Below are 20,954 nucleotides of genomic sequence, written 5' to 3' on the forward strand. Positions count from 1 at the left end.
CCCTGTGCTTTTCACAGATGAGAGCAAGTTCACCCTGAGAACGTGACAGACGTAAAAGGGTCTGAAGAAGCCGTGGAGAACATTATGCTGCCTGTAACATCATTCAGCATGACCGTTTTGGTGGTGGGTCAGTGATGGTCTGGGGAGGCATATCCATGAAGGGATGCACAGAGCTCTATAGGCTAGAAAATGGCACCCGGACTGCCATTAGGTATCAGGAGGAAACACTTGGACACATTGTCAGACCCTACGTTGGTGCAGTGGGTCCTGGGTTCCTTCCTGGTGCATGACAATACCTGGCCTCATATGGCGAGAGTATGCAGGCAATTCCTGGAGGATAAAAGGAATTGAAACCATTGAATGGCCCCCACACTCGCCTGACCTAAAACCAACAGAACATCTCTGGGATATCATGTTTCAGTCCATTTGATGCCACCAGGTTGTACCTCAGACTGTTCAGGAACTCAGTGATGCCCTGGTTCAGAACTGGGAGGAAATACCCCAAAACACCATCCGTTGTCTCATTAGGAGCATGCCACGACGTTGTCATACAAGCATGTGGGGGCCATACGAAATACTGAGTACCATTTTGATTTGCTGCAATGAAATTTCAGCAAAATGGACTAGCCTGCTGCATCATATTTTCCCTTTGATTTTTGGTGTGTCTTTGAATTCAGTCCTCTGTAGGTTGATAATTTTCATTTCCATCAAAAGATGGGGCATCCTTACGTTCCTTTCACATTACCCAGTCCATATCAGTATGGATATCCAGTATGATACTTTCTTCATTGAGATCTGATGTGTTTTCAAAGTGTTCCTTTAATTTTTGTTGAGCAGTGTGTATGTATGTATGTATGTATGTATGTATGTATATATATGTATATATATATGTATGTATGTGTGAGGGGTGTACTCACTTCTGTGAGATAATGCATGTATGTATATACAGTTAGGTCCATATATATTTGGACACAGGCACAATTTTAGTTTTTTTTTTTTTTTAGGTATTTACCAAAACATATTCAAGCTATAGTTATATAATGGATATGGGCTGAAAGTGCACACTCTCAGGTTTAATTTGAGGGTATGTACATCCAAACTGGAGGAAGGGTTTAGGAATTACAGCTCTTAAGAGTTGGCACCCCCCTTTTTCAAAGGACCAAAAGTAATTGGACAATTGAATCAAAAGCGGTTTCATGGCCAGGTGTGGGCTACTTCTCCATGATTTCTTCATCAATTAAGCAGAGTGTGCACTTTCAGCCCAAATCCACTATATAACTATAGCTTGAATATGTTTTGGTAACTACCTGGAAAAAAACTAAAATTGTGCCTGTGTCCAAATATGTATGGACCTAACTGTATAAAAAATAAAGTTAAAAAAAGTGTGGAAACTGTTTGAATAACACCCATATTAAAAAACTGAAACCTTGTAGTAATAAAAAAAAAAAAAAAAAAAAAAAAAAAAAAGGAAGAGGAGAGGTCTGAAAGATGTGAAATGTACCCTTTTGGTTTTTAGCAGGAAAAAAATGCCTAGACCCTCCAAATATTGGTAAACTGATAGCAGAATCCCTAAAAATGTAACAGATATTTAAACCTTCATCTTAAAGCTCAACAATAGATACAGTGCATTCACAAAGTATTCAGACCCCCTTCACTTTTTTCAATTTTGTTATGTTGCGGCCTGATACTACAGTTTTTTAAATTCCTTTTTTTCTCAGTAATATACACTCAGTACCCCATAATGAGAAAGTGAAAACAGAATTTTAGAAAGGTCTATGAAAAAAAAAAAAAAAAAAAAAAAAAAAGCCCTGAAATATCACATGTACTTAAAGTGTTCCTAAACCCGGGACCCTGCATTCACTATATCTAGTCTCTCACAGTACACAGAACATGGAAATTTAATTATTTTAGTAAATTTAAACTGCTAAATAACTTTTCTCATCAGCAGTTAGAGCAGTCTTGTGACTTTATCAGTGTCCAGCTTGCGTTAGCACTAGTTAAAGCTTGTAGGAGTTTTCATTCTCCCCCAATTGTCCTGAGGCTGGAGGACCCCTGACCCTCTGTCTGGCTAGCGCTGATTGGCCCTGAGCATGTGCAGCTTGCTCCCAAGGTTCTGTACTATCAGTAGATGGATTTGGGTCAGAAGATGGGGAGGGTCAGAGAAGACAGGACCAAACAGCATTTTTACACAGTGCAGAGGATTAACCCCAGTGAGTATAACAAGCGTGCTTTTACTGCATATACAGACGGATTTTACTGATGTGGGTTTAGTAACGCTTTAAGTATTCAGACCCTTTACATAGTAATTTGTTGAAACACCATTGGCACCAATTACAGCCTCAAGTCTTTTTGGTTATGACGCAACAAGCTTTGCACACCTGGACTGGTGGATTTTCCGCCATTCTTCTTTGCAAATCCTCTCAAGCTCAATCAGGTAGGATGGGGACCATCAGTGGACAACCGTTTTCAGGTCTCTCCAGAGATGTTCAATAGGGTTCAAATCAGGGCTCTGGCTGGGCAACTAAGACATTTACAGAATTGTCCCAAAGCCACTCCGGTGTTGTCTTGGCTGTGTGCTTAGGATAGTTGTCATGTTGGAAGGTAAACATTTAGCCCAGTCTGAGGTCCTGTGCGCTGCTGAAAAACACCCCCACAGCATGATACTGCCACTACCATGCTTCATTGTTGGGATAGTATTGGGCAAGTGATAAATGGCACCTGGTTTCCTCCAAACATAATGTTTACAATTGAGGCCAAACAGTTCGAATTTGGTTTTCATCAGACTATAGCATTTTGTTCCTCACAGTCAGAGTCCTTCAGAGTCCTGTGCATTGATTGGTGTTGCAATGCTTCCAGACTCAGATGTAAAAAAATTATACACTTTTTTTGCTGCAAATATGTGCATTTAATTTTTTGTGTGTAAAAGGTGGGCTTGGCCTTTAAATCAGAACTAAATCAGCTGCAGATCTTCAGAGCATTTTTCTGTATTTTACAGATGCCCAGAGTGTAGATTATGCTGTGCATATGTGCGCACAGGCAAAAAAAAAATAAAATAAAACGTTTGGTAGCAGAAAGATAAAGAGGTTTTGGGCAAAAGTGACCTATAAAGTATCTTCCCCCCCCCCCCTAAAAAAACCCCACCACAAAAAAAAGTGCTAATGATTTTTTAGAATTTTGCTTCACTTTAAATTGATGTGTGGCCTGAGGCACTAATAGTCTACATCATCAGAGCTCTCCATCACCTATAACTTACCATTTTCCACAAAGATGTAGAGAAGAATGGCTCTAATCTTGTCATAATTATCCAGGTCTTTATTCAACAAGACTGGCAGCAAAACCCGCATGTGCTCTTTTATTTTCTGCCCCTCAGCATCTGTCCCTAGTGCCAGATCCTGCAATACACAGTGTCAGGTTAAGCATTCTATAGCAATGTTTAGTAAACTTAAAATAGATCAAGTTATGCCCACTTGCTGTTTGTTTTAAACTTAGCTTAGTTCAAAGTTTTAGAAGACGGAAAGATGTTGCAGATCATTAGATTTATCAAGAAACATTGAAAATGCAGATTAGCGGAATTTCGTACACATTTTTGCTTTACTTGTAGGTCTTGTTTAATGCACCAGTCAGGGATACCAATAGGTCTGCAATAACACTACAAAGTAATCTTCATAATCCTTTAATAAATCAATTTCAGTAATCCAGAGGAACGCCTGGATCCTAGAGAACTACAATGTGTACTATAAACAAGGGCAAAAACATTTGCCTGACATGCAACGAGCATGGTACCTAAAAATTTAATTTGATAACCCCTTGCAATCCCCAATTCAGCAGTACTGTGAGAGGGAGGGGCCAGCTGTACGTTTTTCAGGTTTGAAGCTGGAAAATATGCTGAAAAGGCACATGCTAATATGGGGAGAGAACAAATAAATGACCTCATCTCTCACTGGCCAGTCAGCAAGCTGGTGGTGGAGAGAGGACAACGCTGTATCCCTTCTACATTCTCTAACTGTAACACGAGTAGTAGTCTTATTCACCTGGGTGCGCTGTCTGGCAGGGCTGTGTAAATCTCAGCACTAGACAGATAAACCAAATAAAAAGCAGCACTGCTCACATGCTCCTGTCAAATATACCAGCCAATTCCAACACTGCAGCTGGGTGCTAGACTACTGATAAAGCACATCAAGAGCACTTCAGCTGGCTCTTAAGAGCCAGCTGAAGCTATATTGTGTTAATTTGCTTTGTGTTTCATTATACTGGTGTGTGGTCCTGGGAAACATTTGTGACTAGATGGACAGAAACACAAACAGTTTCCATATATACATCTTATCAAAGTATTCAGCTGTTCAGAGTTAATTTTTAAAACGGTTGTAAAGGCTAATTTTTTTTTTTGCTAAAATAATAAAAACGTGGTATATTTATCTGTTCAGTGCAATGGTATTGCACAGAGCAGCTTCGAACCTCCTTTTCTGAGATCCCCTGCCAGCGCTCTCAGCTACTCCTCTCTTCTGGGTGTGTCTCCATAGAAAGCCACTTGCTATAGGGGCACACCTGCAGGCTCACTCCCAAAACAGGCTGTGTGTGTTCATAGATACACACAGCCTGGCTCAGCCCTGCCCCCTCCTCACAGGGTTTGACTGACTGCAGCAGAAGCCAATGGCTCCCACTACTGCCCCTGTATCCTGTAAGGAGAAGAATAGAGACCAGCGCCACTGCAGACAGGTCTGGACGAAGATAGGACTCCTTGGACGTTACCTTATTGCAGGGAATGCATTTAGGGAAAAAAATGTCTTTCCTTTGGAACCACTTTAGAGAGTCCAAAAAGGAAAAAAAAAAGTAACTGCTATCAAAGTTTAGGTCCACCAAGGGCAATGGAATTTTCATGAAATGCTAAAAATGTATTACTTGCTTTAAACTACACAAATAATTATCCACAAAAAATATTTCTCTTTAAAGTGATTCTAAAAGGTTTTTTTTTTTAATATAAAAAAACACGTCATACTTGCCTGCTTTGTGCAAAGGTTTTGCACAGAGCAGCCCCGATCCTCCTCTTCTAAGGTGTACCACTGGTGCTCTTGGTACATCCCCCTTTCCAAGTGCCCCCATACTAGGCCACTTGTTATGGGGGCACTTGTGCAGGCTCACTCCTGAACTATTGACAAACACCAAAACACAGCAGGGCTCAGCTCTGCCCCTGTTCTTTCCTAACTGGTTATGATGGGGGGGGGGGGGGAATATTGGATGGAATGAAGCTGTGTAGAATGCATGAGTGGGAAAACAAAAAAAAAAACATCTACCTTTAGAACCACTTTAACTGCAGAACGATGGCTATATAATAATATCAAGCATACATACCTGTTCAACTTTGCAGAGCTTCTCAAGGTTTCCCTTGAAAATTTCCATGCAATCTTCAGCTAGACTAAGATGCAATGTTTGCTGTAGAAGTAGTAGGAAAGGGTATGAACAAAACACAATTATTGAACTTAATTTCATACTGATCACAAAAACAATAATCTGATGTGCAGCTTTCAGTGTTATGTATTTGTTTCACTCAGTAAACATTCACAAATATTGACAGAATACAAGAAAATTTAAAATATGCCCTCTTACCTTGCTGATCTGTTTTCTGAAATGTGGCATTTTCTTCATGAGGTTTGACAAGTTACTTATGGAAAGCTGTTTATAAAAGAAAAGTGGGTAATGTTCACAATATGACACTTAAATGTAAAATGCTTTCCAACTCCTATAAAGGAAAACATGCAAAACTGCTATACTAGATTGTGCACTGGTGGGTGCATCAATGCTTTGTGGGGACTCAGCTTGAGGAAAAAAAAATGAAAATTGCTGCAGCTGTACAAAAAACACCAGTCCGAAGGAACCTGTATATACAGGTGAAACTCGAAAAATTAGAATATCATGCAAAAGTTCATTTATTTCAGTAATGCAACTTTAAAGGTGAAACTAATATATGAGATAGACTCATTACATGCAAAGCAAGATAGTTCAAGACGTGATTTGTCATAATTGTGATGATTATGGCTTACAGCTCATGAAAACCCCAAATCCACAATCTCCGAGAATTAGAATATTGTGAAAAGGTGCAATATTCTAGGCTTAAGTGTCCCACTCTAATCAGCTAATTAAGCCATAACACCTGCAAAGGGTTCCTGTGCCTTTAAATGGTCTCTCAGTCTGGTTCAGTAGGAATCACAATCATGGGAAAGACTGCTGACCTGACAGTTGTGCAGAAAACCATCACTGACACCCTCCATAAGGAGGGTAAACCTCAAAAGGTAATTGCAAAAGAAGTTGGATGTTCCCAAAGTGCTGTATCAAAGCACATTAATAGAAAGTTATGTGGAAGGGAAAAGTGTGGAAGAAAAAGGTGCACAAGCAGCAGGGATGACCGCAGCCTGGAGAGGATTGTCAGGAAAAGGCCATTCAAAAGTGTTGGGGACTTTCACAAGGAGTGGACTGAGGCTGGAGTCAGTGCATCAAGAGCCACCACACACAGTCGGAGCCTGGACATGGGCTTCAAATATCATATTCCTCTTGTCAAGCCACTCCTGAACAAACAACGTCAGAAGCGTCTTACCTGGGCTAAAGAAAAACAGACCTGGTCTGTTGCTCAGTGGTCCAAAGTCTTTTTTTTCTGATGAGAGCAACTTTTGCATCTCATTTGGAAACCAAGGACCCAGAGTATGGCGGAAAATTGGAGAGGCACACACTGCAAGATGCTTGAAGTCCAATGTGAAGTTTCCACAGTCTGTGTTGATTTGGGGAGCCATGTCATCTGCTGGTGTTGCTCCACTGTGTTTCATTAAGTCCAGGGTCAATGCAGCCGTCTACCAGGAGATTTTGGAGCACGTCATGCTTCCTTCCACAGACGAGCTTTATGGGGATGCTGACTTCATTTTCCAGGAGGACTTGGGACTTGCCCACACTGCCAGAAGCACCAAAACCTGGTTCAATGACCGAGGGAGTAGAGTGCTTGATTGGCCAGCAAACTCGCCTGACCTGAACCCCATAGAGAATCTATGGGGCATTGCAAAGAGAAAGATGAGAGACATGAGACCGAACAATGCAGAAGAGCTGAAGGCTGCTATTGAAGCATCCTGGTCTTCCAGAACACCTCAGCAGTGCTACAGGCTGATAGCTTCCATGCCACGCCGCATTGTAATTGCTGCAAAAGGGGCCCAAACCAAGTACTGAGTACATATGCATGCTTATACTTTTCAGAGGTCCGATATTGTTCTATGTACAATCCTTGTTTTATTGATTGCATGTAATATTTTAATTTTCTGAGATTGTGGATTTGGAGTTTTCATAAGCTGTAAGCCATAATCATCACAATTATGACAAATCATGGCTTGAACTATCTTGCTTTGCATGTAATGAGTCTATCTCATATATTAGTTTCACCTTTTAAGTTGCATTACTGAAATAAATGAACTTTTGCACGATATTCTAATTTTTTGAGTTTCACCTGTAGTAATGAAAACACCATGAACAACAGCTATTGGCATAAAACTTAATTATTTTCCTGCCACTGGTATTAGTATTTCTAAATTTAGGCTGATGTTTTTGAACTTTCCACTGCTGCAGTGGCAGTGGTGGAACTACCACTGTCTCAAAGGTTGCACTTGAGACTGGGCCCTGGCGTTCTAGCACTGTGGGGGGTCCCAAGACAGCAGGAAGAGGGCCCGCTGCAGAACATGTGAAAGGGTCCCCATGCAGAACTTTAATAAAGGGCCCTGTGACAGGAGTAAAGGGCTTCGGGATCAGTGGGAAAGGCCCCAAGCTTGGAGGGAAGGGGGGGCCTTTGTGGTTTCTAGAACCTTCTTGAAGGTTCTAGATACGCCTTTGTACTGTTGTATCATCAAAGCTTGCTGAACTGGGAATAACGGTTGTTCATATTTTTGTCCAACTGTTATAAAAGGTGTTAGGATATGCCTTTACTTTGGCAAAATCTGATCTGCTATAAAAGTCAAACCTGGATATGGCATCAAGACTATGTCATAGGGAAAAGAAAATCAAGAGGAATAATGTGGAGAACATGCAGTAGTTTTTTGTAAGATGGATAGCAAGTAACGGTAGATGGCAGAAAAACAGGACTGACAGGCAAGCTGGTGCCAGAGTCTGTACAAACCATCAAGGCTTACACTTGGCAGTACAGCACATTTTTACACTGAATAATTTAGTACAGTGTGGAGCCCTATTGCCCAGATGGGTCCATGCAACCTTTTGGCACTTGTTCTTTGAATCCTGTACCCCAGAAGTAAGCTGCAGTTAACATGTTCCCAGACTTTGGACATGTTCTGCAACAGGCTAAAATATCCCAAATACACCATGGCATGTTCAAGGTCTCTGGCTATCTCTTAGTATGTCTGCAATCTCTGACAATCTTCTGTAGCATTTCACATACGGATTATATGTGGTCTGTGGGTGATGTCAGGTGCTGCAGCTCAGGTCCCCTATACGTAGCTATAGTCGATTGGCCACTTGTGGAGCTCTCAGTGATGTAGATCAATTATTTAAAGCAGTTCTATAGGCTACAGGTTTTTTTTAGCTTCGTGCATTCTATGCACGAAGGTAAAAAACCTTCTGTGTGTAGCAGCCCTTCCTAACACTTACCTGAGCCCCATCCCGATCCAGCGATGTCTACATAAGCCTCAGTTCTCCAGGGACTCTAACTCCTGACTGGCTGAGGCAGCTACTGTAAATCACAGGCAGCGAGCCCATCATAAGTAGGGACCGAGCCATGGCTCTGTGTGTGAATGGACATGCAGAGCTGCGGCTCTAGAGCACGCCTGCTCGGGTGCCCCCATAGCAAGCGGTTTGCAGTGAGGGCACTCGACAGAAGGGAGGGGCCAGGAAAGTTAGTGGGGAACCTGAGAAGAGGAGAATTGGGGCTACTCTGTGCAAAAACCATTGCACAGAGCAAGTAAGTATAACATTTTTTTTTGTTAATAACACACACACAAGACTTTAGTATCACTGTAGCCTAATGCAAGTCATAGACCTGCAATGTGAAAGACGCAGTAAAGCATAATTACTTTGTAGAAGTGCAAATCAGAAAGAAAGGCATGGATGAGTAAAATGATTTACCCTATGCACATACAACTTGTACACAGACAGCACTTTTAAAATATTAACACATACAGATAAGATATCCACTTGATGTAAATTACCTTATCTAAAAGCAAAAAATAGTGAGGGGGGGCATAGCCTGGAGCAGCATGGCGTAGGGTGCACTTCTGGGAGCTTCATCCGAGACTCATCCGTTTCCGCTGATCCTGACTACTATCCTGCTCATACAAACGCCCGCTATGCCTGCTAAACTTCTCTCCATCTCCTGGGGCTATATTGCCACCGAAGAAGGGTGCCAACGCTGGAGGTAAACTTGCTGAGTTTCGCCATAAAGGAGAGGAACATTGCGGGGGAAGATGGCGCCTCTGCCTCCGCCTCGGGGGAACCAGTGAAGTCTCACACTAAGGTACTGGCGGCAATCTCTAACTGCCTGAGTACCTTAACCTGTAAGATTGAGGAGGTGAAGATCGATATCTCGCTTATTTGACAAGATTTACAAAAAAGGGTTACGGAGGCGGAAGCACAGCTTTGTCACATGGAGGATGATTTGCCGCCATTACAAGTCACTACTGAACACCTGCAACACTAGCTTCATACAGTGCTGCAAAAGCAAGACGACGTGGAAAACAGGCTTCCCCGATGCAACCTCTGGTTCGTTGGTATGCCCGAGAATGTGGAGGGTTTCAACCCGGCCTCCTTCTTGGAGTTACTCACTATTACCTATGGTAGAGAGGCATTCTCCCCTACTTTCATGGTGGAGCGCGCCCATCGTTTGGCCTCTAGGCCTCCACCCAAGGGAGCCCCGCCATGCACGTTTATTGCCAAATTTCTGAATTATCGGGACCGTGACACTATTCTTTGCCTCACCAGGGAAAAGGGAAGCAACCTGTTCCAGAATGTGAGTCACGGTTTTTCCAGACTTTTCAGCAGAGGTCCAAAAACGTTGTGCTCAATTTGTGGAGGCTAAGAGACAACTTCGGGTCCACCATGTGTCCTACGCTATGCTTTTCCCTGCTAGACTTTGAGTCGTGGGGGATGACAAGGTTCACTTTTTTGCAGGTCCAGAATCAGTGCTGGCCTGGCTGGACCAGCAGACAGCACCAGGACCTGCTCCGGCCTGATATATTTTTTTGGGGATGGTTTCTTCTATTATGTTTTATCTCCCCTAGCCCTGTGCCTCATGAGTGTATCCCTCTGTCTATGCCTCCCCTATTATTACTCCTTGTCTTCACCATTCCTTTCTCCCTTCTCCCACTATTTGTACCCAATCCTTTTCCTCTCCTCTCTTCATATCTCTCTCCTTTTCCTTTAAATCCTCTTGTGAGTCTTGGGCCCTTCCTCTCTGGGTGTTTGGTGTCTCCCCCCTCTGCCTGGTTTTCTCTTTATTTTCTTCAGCTTCTCTTCTCTACTTTTCCCATGTTTATTATTCTTTAATTTTCCCTCCTCTTGCCCGCTTGTTTTTTTCTTTCTCCCCCTTTCCTGTTTTCTTCCATTTTCCATCTTTCTTTCCTCTCTCTTCCTTACTTTCCCCTCTCTGAGTCTCCATCCCTTTCTTTTTCTTTTCTCTTCTCCCCCTTTTCCTTCTCTTCATTTCACTATTTTATTTTTGGCTGGTTCTATTCTGGGTTACTTATTTTTTTAATGGTATGCCTGGCAGCCTGGGCTGTGTACTGCTCTTCAGCGAATTGTTCGCCCCCATAGTGCCTGGAGCTCTGTTCCCGCGCCCTGGGCTTAGTTGCGGTTTTCTGTCCGCAGAATTCAGTTTTGGGTGGAGCTCTGGTGTTTTTTATTTTTCATTCTGCAACTTCATTTATGCGTGGTTTCCCTGGCCAGCTGAAGTGGGATGCACGGTTTCGTTCCCTTCTCCATGCTGGTCCAGAGTCTATAGTTTACTTTCTTACTTGTTCCATTTGTTCTTATTTGCTTTAAATTGTGTTTGCAAACATGAGAGGAATGTTGTGTTGTCCACTGCTGATTTCAGGATATCACCGTATGCAATATATGGGACCCGCTTGACTATATCCCAGATGAGTGTATACTTGTATTTTGCACTAACCCTTGATCCTATTGTATACTATGTTTTGCTCCTGTGGATTCGCCTGCCCAGCATTTTATCTTTTATAGTGTCATGGCCTCTCAAGTTCTTGATGTGGAACGTCCGCGGTATGAGGGCTCGACCTAAGCGTATCCCACCTAAAATCTCTGAGGGCTGATGTGGCAGTTCTTGTGGAAACCCACGTCACCGGTCAACTTCAGATGGCCCTTAAAAAACCCTGCATTGGCTGGCTTTATCAAGCTACCTACACCCCCAATTCAAGTGGTGTCACCATGTTTGCTAAGACGGTCGGTTTTCAGTTATTGACTCTGCAGGCGGATCCACAGGGCATATTTCTTTTTTTACATTCTGTTCTCAATGCTCCTAAATTGTTGATATTGGCCTACCATATCCCTCCCCCTTCCAGTTTGCAGTATTCGCTGAGGACCTGACGTTCATTGCATGTCTTCCTGGTATTCCTGCAGTGTGGCTGGGGGATATTAATAGGACTGTAGACCCTAGTTTAGATAAACTGGATTATGACCCCTCTGTCCCTACTCCATCCCATGTTACCCAGTTTGGTAAACTTTTGATGGAATTTGCGCTGGTGGACACTTGGAGATACTTGCACCCCATGATCAAAGCTTACTCCTGTTTTTCAGCCTCCTAATCCACGATGTCTCGCATAGACTATATATTTATATCCAAATCGCTACTATCTAAGTTGGGGGAGGTGGGTATTGCCCCCCGGGTATTGTCAGACAATGCTCCTTACTGGATGACACTCGGCCAGCCTTCTTCTTCCCCTATTTATATGTGGAGCTTAAATATTTTTTGGCTGACTGTTCTTCCAGATCCAAAAGATGTACAGACTGCTTGGAGTGGTTATTATGCAAATAACGAGGGTTCAGCAGATTTTGGTTCCATTTGGGACTCTTTTAAATTGCATGCTTGCGGCGTTTTGCCATCCCGCATCTCCAGATACAAATCTACATCTAGCTTAGCTGTTAGGCGGGCACAGGAGGGTTTACTTGACCTAGAACATTCGTTTCAAGTCAACCCTTCGGGTGAAGCCCTTATTGGTCAGGTTGCAGGCTCGTCTGGTTAATCATCTCCCCTTTGAGAAGGCTAGGCAACATATCTTTTTTACGAGGCAGGGAATATTTGAGCATAGAGAACGTGCTGGTCACCTTCTAGCCTACTTGGCCCATTTGGACCTTCGACCCTCCCCATTTTGATCTCCCTGAGGGGCGCCTCAGGTGCCAGCATCACTGACCCAGATCTGGTGGCGGAGGAGTTTCGTAACTTTTTTTCTAGTCTCTATTCTTCCACGGTTCATGACTCTCCAGATAAGCTCACTCACTTTTTGCAAACCATACCATTTCCTACCCTTACCCCCCCTCAGGTTGCTCTTCTGGAGGCTCCCATTTCAACGGACGACATCGCTGAGGCTATGGCCCACCTCTCCCCCTCTAAAGCGCCGGGCTCTGATGGACTCCCTCTGGCGTTTTACACCTATTTTCAAGAATCGCTTACATTCTTTAGATCAACATATCTTTGAATGCGCCTCTCTTCCCCAGTCTATGTGCGAAGCTTTAATTGTTCTCATCCCTAAACCCGGGAAGGACCCATCTCTCTACTGCAATTGGATATTAAGATCTTGGCTAAGGCCCTGGCCTTGCATCTAAATAAAGTTATACTTGATTTAATTCATCCAGATCAGGTTGGGTTCATGCCAGCCAAGAATATGGCATTCAATCTTCGGAGGATTTTCATAAATTTGCAAGCTACCCATGATAATACGGGCTCTAGAGTTGTGGTCTCCCTAGATGCAGTTAAGGCTTTTGGCTCTGTGGAGTGGGGGTATTTATGGGAATGTTTACGCAACTTTGGTTTCGGGCCCAAGTTCCTTAAATGGCTTAGACTTCTCTATCACGCTCCTACGGCTAGGGTCCTGGTGGGTGGTCGGATGTCGGATTCCTTTCCCCTCTCCAGAGGTACACGTCAGGGTTGACCCCTATCTCCCCTACTGTATGCACTGGCAGTAGAGCCCTTGGCCATAGGTATTCGATTACATCCTGATATTTGAGGTTTGCGCTCTGGTCTATTGACCGAGACGGTGAGTTTGTATGTTGATGACATGCTTTTGTATCTGGAGGATGCAGGCCCTTCGCTTGGGCCTGCTCTTGCTCTTGTTGAGGATTTCAGACATTTTTCAGGGCTTCGAATAAATTGGGGGAAATTCCAGATTCTTCCTTTAGATTTTGGTGCCCCTACTAGGGAACAGGCTAGTCTTCCTTTGGTTAGGGTCAGCAGAATTACTTATCTTGGGATTATGGTCTCTCGTGATGCTGTGGATTATCCCCGACTTAATTTAGAACCCCTTTATCCTATGCTACAGTCCAAATTGCAAGTCTGGTCTCGTCTCCCCCTTGGGGTTATGGGATGTGTTAATTTGATTAAGATGGTGCTCCTTCCTAAACTTCTTTATATTCTTTGGCACGCACCTATATATTTACTGTTGTGGGTATTTAAATCCCTTGATTCTATGCTTAACTCTTTTGTTAGGGGTAGTGCTCGGCACAAATTGTCATGGAGCACTCTCAAAAATCCCAGGCATGTGAGGAGTACAGCGCTCCCGGATATTAACCCCTTTATAATTATTTGGAAGCCCAATTATCTAATTTTTTCCACTTGAAGAAGGGGGGCAGGAATAGATGCCTTGAACTGGTGTGTGCCCAGGCTTTTGCTTGGGTTGTTCATCCCTTTCAATTATTACTGCGGGATGTGCGGGACCTCGTGGCTGTGGGGGGCCAGAGGGGATTGCTGTATCACCACTGTAAGATCTGGTTGCTAGCTTCTGGAAGGTTGCATCTTCAACATATCCATGCCTATATCCCTTTGTGGGATAACCCGTATCTCACCGAATTGCGCACACTCCCTGGTTTTAGCTTATGGATCAGCAGGGGTATTTTGTACGTTTCCCAGATGTTCACCAGTGCGGGAGTCAAATTATTTCAGGACCTCAAAGGGGAATATGACCTCCCCAACTTTATGTTTTTTCGCTTATCTCCAGCTCTGTCATGCTCTGTGGGCCCAGTTTGGTGACACTGTTTTATAATCCAACTCTAATTGTCTTTTGGATGTGATTTGGACATGGAATCCAAGAAACTTACGTCCACATTCTATAATCTTCTACTCTAACCTTCTGCATCATTATTGGCATACCGCCTTAAAACCCACTGGGAGGTGGATGTGGGGGAGTTGGATGATGAAATGTGGGAGGAGGTGTTGTCCTCGACTAAGATGGTTTACCCGAGGTTGTAAGCTCGAAAGAGCAGGGCCCTCGATCCCCTCATGTTTTGCATTGTATTGTTGTTCTGTCACATGTTCTGTCCCCCTTTGTAATGTACAGCGCTGAGCAAACTATTGGCGCTTTATAAATACTGTATAATAATAATAATAATTTGGTTGTCTAAATACAGGCCACAACATAGCCCGCTTTGCCCTAAATGTGGGGACCCTGACAGTACTTTTTTTTTCCATTTAATATGGTCATGTCCCCTCATTCGGGGTTACTGGTCTCAGGTGGTCTGGTTCCTCCATGACAAGATGGGCTCTCCCCTTACCCTCTGCCCTAAGCAGTGCCTACTCTGTCTTCTTCCTAGTTCAGAAACCGACAAATTTCAGACTCTTTTTTGCAAGATACGCTATTTGTGGCTAGATTATTGCTTGTTCGTATGTGGTTGCAGGCGTTGTCACCTACATTTTCACAGTGGATAGCTGCAGATAATAACACTTTACCATATATGAAGGTCATTTATATACATAGAGGATGCCCTGCTAAATATCACAGTTTGGGATAAATGGCTCGACTCTACATTTACTTGTGACGAGGAGGAGGAGGAATGATTACTCTTTGTAAATCTATTATGTTGGTTGTTATTATGCTGTTCCTCTTTTCCTTGCCTGTGGCAAGGGCTCTACAATCTGCATAATGCGTTACTCGCTTGTCTAATCGACCTGTGTTCGTTTTCATTGAATATGTGATGTGGTTGCATGTCTGTTCCTCTCAATAAAAAGTTTGCTTGATTAAAAAGAAAAAAAAAAAAAAAAAAAAGCAAAAATTAGTGGAAATTATACACATTTTCTTTAACCTAGTATTACCTTGCCCTCTGCTTCTTTTTTGCTAGAAGAAATTTCTTTAACAAGTTTTGGAATCTCACTGTGAAAAGAAAATTACAATACAGTAAAGAAATTCTTCTAACATTTGAAACAAAATAACTACCTAAAACACAAAGAATGTTCAAAAAGCTGAACTGTTGAGCGCTAAATCAAAGTTCACAATTATAAAACTGGCTTTCCTCACTGCAGGCCTGAAACACCTACAACTGTCAATGATCAAAACATTTCCTTGCGCAGAAAGTTGTGAAATTGCCATACCAGTAAAGATTAAACACACTAATGAAAAGTTAAAGAAATAAAAACCATTAATAAAAAACGTGACTACTGCTTTAACAATTTTTCAGCATATCAGTTTGGTAAATCGGCAGTCAAAGTGAACATCTGCATAGGAAGAAATCCATAACCTCTATAAATATGCTATCAATGCAGCAGTGTAATATATCTACTGTATGAAAAATGAATACATACTCCAAGACATCAGCGATATGCTTGTGACGAATTTTCACCCACAATTCGTCAGACTCATCTAAGCGGCCTTCTTTGTCCTTTGTCCCAAGGGAGGTGTCTGCACGATATCTATTATACAACAGAAAAAGAATTATATCTGAACTAAACAAAACATTGTTTGACATGCTTGGCATATGCTGATCTCCTTTGTGCATTTTTTTCACATTTTTGCAGTAATCCATCATGAAACAACTTCTGCACATTTCTGCCTCTTTGCAGGAGCTTTCTAAAAAAAAAAAAAAAAAAAAAAAAAAAAAAAAAAGAAGAAGGACTACTGCTCTACCTCTTTATGGAGGTATCCACAATCTGAAGTTTTTTTTCCCCAGATAGACTCTAGTGGAAAGACCTCCTATTATTATTATTATTCTACAGGACTTATATAGCGCCAACAGTTTGCTCAGCGCTTTACAATATAAACGGGAGACAAAGCAACAATACAGTTCACTACAAGAGGGATTTGAGGGCCCTGTCCTTGGAGCTTACAATCTAAGAGGGAGGGGCTGGTGGTATAAAAGGTAGTAACTGTGGGGGATGGACTGGTAGGAGGAGTAGAAGATTCCATTATTAGCTGAGGGCAGGATAGGCTTCCCTGAAGAGATAAGTTTTCAGAGATTGCCTAAAACTGAGCAGAGTAGGAGATAGTCTGATAAATTGGGGTAGAGAGTTCCAGATGATGCAGGAAGCTGTGGAGAAGTCCTGGAGACGAGCATTGGAGGAGCAGACAAAGGAGCTAGAGAGCAGGAGGTCGTGCGAGGAGCAGAGAGTATGGTTTGGGTGATATCTGGAGACAAGATTGGTGATGTAATTTGGGGCAGAGTTATAAATGGCTCCGAGGTTCCATGTCACCTTTTCTACCTGCGCATTCTATGCAGCACACTGGAGAGGTCACCATTACATTTAAAAAGCTAAAATCTAGGTTTGCGAAGGAATTTGGTGCACACAAAAGCAGATTTATATTCTTTGTAGATATTGAAGAATATATTTTAATTGTTTTTTTTAACTTGGGAGTACAGATTTAAGTACAAGTTGTACAATCTGTATGACACAGCAGATTCTTAAAATAGATCACCATTTCCATACAAGGTCACCCATTCTTGGTTTATGCAGGCATCAGGTTCTTAGTCAGCACAGGAATTACACAGGTTTACAGATTAAATGGTGTTGGGGATCAGTGTTTTATGGGTTGTGTTTGGGATAGTTGTGTTAGAGCCTAACATTAGGGACTTAGTTAAGTGTTAGAGTTGCACGGAGTTAGGAACAAAGTAAATGTTAAAGAAAGAAATGAGAAGGAGTTCAGAGGAAAATACATCAGCTGCCATTGCTGACTTTTTCATGTGAAGGATCTGGGGCTAACATGATCCTGATTTATGTAATAAGTCAATGATCTAGAATAGACCAGCAAAATGCAAGGCAAGACCTTTCAGACTTCATTGGCTTCATGTTGGTTTCAGATCTGAATTAACAGCTAGTGAAGTTAAAGCAGTTTTAGACTACACTCTTTCGCCTACACTCCGGATGGAGGAGCAATAGAGACCTCTTTGGACAGCAACACTGTTGGTCTGCGGGGAGGGTAGTGTTAGACATACTAGCAGATTTAGATTGATTAACACCTTGAAGCCAAACTCCAGCTAACACTTTAAGTAGTTACAGGAACCATTTTTTTTTATCTTTTGGGATAAAGGTTTTACAAAAAAATAAATAAAAGCTGCCCGTTGTAAGCACCCCTGTTGGTGTTTAATGGTTTGTTTAAACACACTGCCTGGTACATTTGCAGGAAGGCTTGACCTGTTGAAAAATAACAGACTTACTGGCAGAATCATCAGGTGAAAATAAAGGAAAGAACACCTAAAAAGAAAATGAATGCAGCCACTATATCTGAATATTGCTAAACTGAAATATAGAAAAAATGTTTGTCTTTAGGTTTATTACAACTTTAATGAATGATCAATAACACAGCGCATACATTTTTTTCCCCAAAACGTGACAAAATACAAACAGTGCTTGAGTGCTCCAAAAAAAAAAAAATTGTGTCCAAAACGCAATGTGTTCAATACGTATTATCACCCCACAGTGCTCCACGATAACCTTTCAATACACACTCCACACTCATAGCCGATTTTGTCACGTTTTGTAAAAAATTTTTTTGCGCTGTGTTATTGATCATTTATTATTTAACGTGATTTTACTTTAGGAACAGCAGCATTACATATACTTTTTATTGAATATATGATTTTTTTTATTGAATATATGATTTGTCACGATAATGCGGGTATTTAAGTTTTATTTTTTTGGTTATTACAACTTTAACGTGAGAAGGACAACCCATAATGTGCACCTTTAAAAGCAAGTCAGCATCATCAGGTCACAGGTTCCCTTTAATATCCAAACCTTTCATGACACAGTTATAGTATAAAGGCCCCTTTCACAAGGGGCGGATTCCATTCCAATCAGCAGAGGATTAGTTCAGATCCCCTGATGATTGGAGCAGGGTTGGCACATAACACATCCGTGTCTGCTCAGTCTCTGTAGCGCAGACACGGACAGAGCCTGCTCCGCTCTATGGGCGGCAGAGAGTAAGTGTACTCTGCTGTCCATTTACCCCTAACTACCTTTCAATCAGATCAACCTGAAAAACTGATCGGAATGTCCATGTGAAAGGGGCCAAAAAGCTCTACAGACAGATTAAAATATAAAACATCAGGTGTTGTGCAAAATTAATTTCATGTACACAGCAAATCTAAGTGTTTCACAAGCATGGTGTTAAAATTTAAGGAAAAAGCATAAAAAGTACTTGCTTGTAAACATCATTTTCAACGAGCAAAAGATCATAAATCATTGCTTGAAAAGTTAGTTCATGCAACACCGTAGAAATTGGATCAAATCCTCTGTCAAGTATGAGTAGCTGGGATTGACTTTTCTCCTGCAAAAAAAAAAAAAAATTATGACCCAGTTATCTTTATCCTAATACTACAAATAACGTAAAAGTAATAAACAGTTTATAAACTATCAAAAGTACAGATTTCATAAAGAATAACCATCCAACAAACATCCACAAAAGGTAGTAATTGGCCATTTAGTACATTGATCACTGATGCTAGTTGACCTACAGAACAGAAAGGACTGGTCTGGTAGGGTTATCGGATGCACGATTTTCTCGGGTTTTGCTTACACACAGTAAACTCTTAAGGGGGGGGCATGCTCACCTTATATGTAATAGTTTGTACGCAAATGCTATTTTTGTGTGTTTGTTTTGTGATTTAGCCCAAACTAAAGCTTTGTAAAAAAATACTGCCACTATATAAATGAAGGGTAATACTAATTCTTCAGGAGAAAAGGAAAGCAATTTACTGAATGATGTGGTAATAAGGTATATTGAAGATTTTCTGTTTAGCCTGTGTAAATTAGTTTTCTTTATTACTATCAAAGGCAATTATCTGGGCTTAACCACTTCCCGACCGGCCGTTGTATATAAACGGCCGGACGGTGGCAGTGCAGGGTCGGGTGGCCGTTTATAAACGGCCGCCCGCATCCGAGGCTCGTGCGCGGCTCCTAGAGCGCGCACCCGCGAGCCCGGTGATCGCCGTGTCCCTCGGATACCGGCGATCACCTGACGTGGTACAGGACCGTCCTGTACCATGTGACCGACTGTGTCCAATAAGGACACAGTCCTAATGTAAATAGAAGCCGCATGGTGCGGCTTCCGCCCCCTTGACCGAGCACGCGCGTGCCCAGAGATCGCCGGGTCCCTCAGATACAGGGGATCAGGTAACATGGTACAGGACCAATGAAATCGTCCTGTACCATGTGACCAACTGTGTCCAATAAGGACACAGTCTAAATGTAAATAGAAGCCGCATGGTGCGGCTTCCGCCCCCTTGACCGCGCACGCGCGTGCCCACAGATCGCCGGGTCCCTCAGATACAGAGGATCAGGTAACATGGTACAGGACCAATGAAATCGTCCTGTACCATGTGACCAATTAACTGTAAACAGAAGCCGCATGGTGCGGCTTCCGGCTCCTTCTCCTCACACGGAGTTCTGTCTGTGAGAGAAGGAGCCGGATAGCCAGAGCAAGAGCAAGCCTGATCGCAAGTGTCCCTAATTGTCCCTGATCACGTGTCCCTGTCTGTCCCTGATCACAAGTGTCCCTGACTGTCCCTGACCACAAGTGTCCCTGACTGTCTGTCCCTGACCACAAGTGTCCCTGACTGTCTGTCCCTGACCACAATTGTCCCTGACTGTCTGTCCCTGACCAAAAGTGTCCCTGACCAAAAGTGTCCCTGACCAAAAGTGTCCCTGATTGTCAGTGACCAGTGTCCCTGATCGCCCGTGTCCCTGATCACAAGTGTCCCTGATCACAAGTGTCCCTGATCACAAGTGTCCCTGATCGTCAGCGTCCCTGATCGTCAGCGTCCCTGATCGCCACACAGCGGCCCAGCTGTGTCCCTGATCACTGCATAGCGTCCCAGTGTCCCTGATCTCCACACCAGCAGGTCTTGATCACCTCCACACTACCAGATCCTGATCATCATACCACCAAGTCTTGATCACCGCTACACCTGCAGGTCCCAATCACAGCTATACCAGCGGGTCCTGATCGCCGCCACACTAGCAGATCCTGATCACAGCCATACCAGCAGGTCCTGATCACCACCCCAGCAGATCCTGATCACCAAACTAGTGGGTCCTGATCCCCGCCATACCAGCGGGTTCTGATCGCCGCCACATCATTTGATCCTGATCGCTGCCAAACCCACGGGTCCTGATCACCACCATACCAGTCCTGATCACCTGAGAGCCATTACAGCAAACTGTGAGTACTTTTTAGTCTTTGCACACAGTTTACACACTCACAAAACATTGCCTGCCAGCTCACGGTATCTCTGATCTTTGCCCAACAGCATCTTGTGTAAACCAACTGCAGACAGCCATCTGTCCCTCACTACAGTAACATCAGACCACTGTACACCAGCACCATCATCCTGATCAACGCCATTCCAGTAGTTCCTGATCACAGTGCCAAAAATATGGCCAAAAGATTATATTCAAGCGAGGAGGCATTTCAAATTCTGAGTATGACAGATGAGAGTGACGGAGAGCTCTCACTGTCAGACTCAGATTCTGTATATGAACCAGTACACAG

At 42.8% G+C, this 20,954-nt stretch overlaps 1 protein-coding gene across 1 annotated transcript in view; it reads right to left on the reverse strand.

The window, feature by feature from the left end:
* The window catches only part of STXBP3 (syntaxin binding protein 3), a 110,417-nt gene that overhangs the window by 57,399 nt on the left and 32,064 nt on the right, over nucleotides 1-20,954 (reverse strand). Inside the window, exons 8-13 of the mRNA XM_089688699.1 lie at nucleotides 18,607-18,731; nucleotides 15,773-15,880; nucleotides 15,287-15,344; nucleotides 5,605-5,670; nucleotides 5,350-5,430; nucleotides 3,254-3,392 (exon numbers count right to left, since the gene is read on the reverse strand). Coding sequence (XP_089544825.1) covers nucleotides 3,254-3,392; nucleotides 5,350-5,430; nucleotides 5,605-5,670; nucleotides 15,287-15,344; nucleotides 15,773-15,880; nucleotides 18,607-18,731 — 577 coding nt within the window. The remainder of the gene's footprint in view (nucleotides 1-3,253; nucleotides 3,393-5,349; nucleotides 5,431-5,604; nucleotides 5,671-15,286; nucleotides 15,345-15,772; nucleotides 15,881-18,606; nucleotides 18,732-20,954) is intronic.

The sequence above is a fragment of the Staurois parvus genome, unplaced genomic scaffold (genome assembly GCF_062004578.1).
Source record: "Staurois parvus isolate SC_StPar_1 unplaced genomic scaffold, SC_StPar_1.0 ptg000450l, whole genome shotgun sequence".
Classification (NCBI taxonomy): Eukaryota; Metazoa; Chordata; class Amphibia; order Anura; family Ranidae; genus Staurois; species Staurois parvus.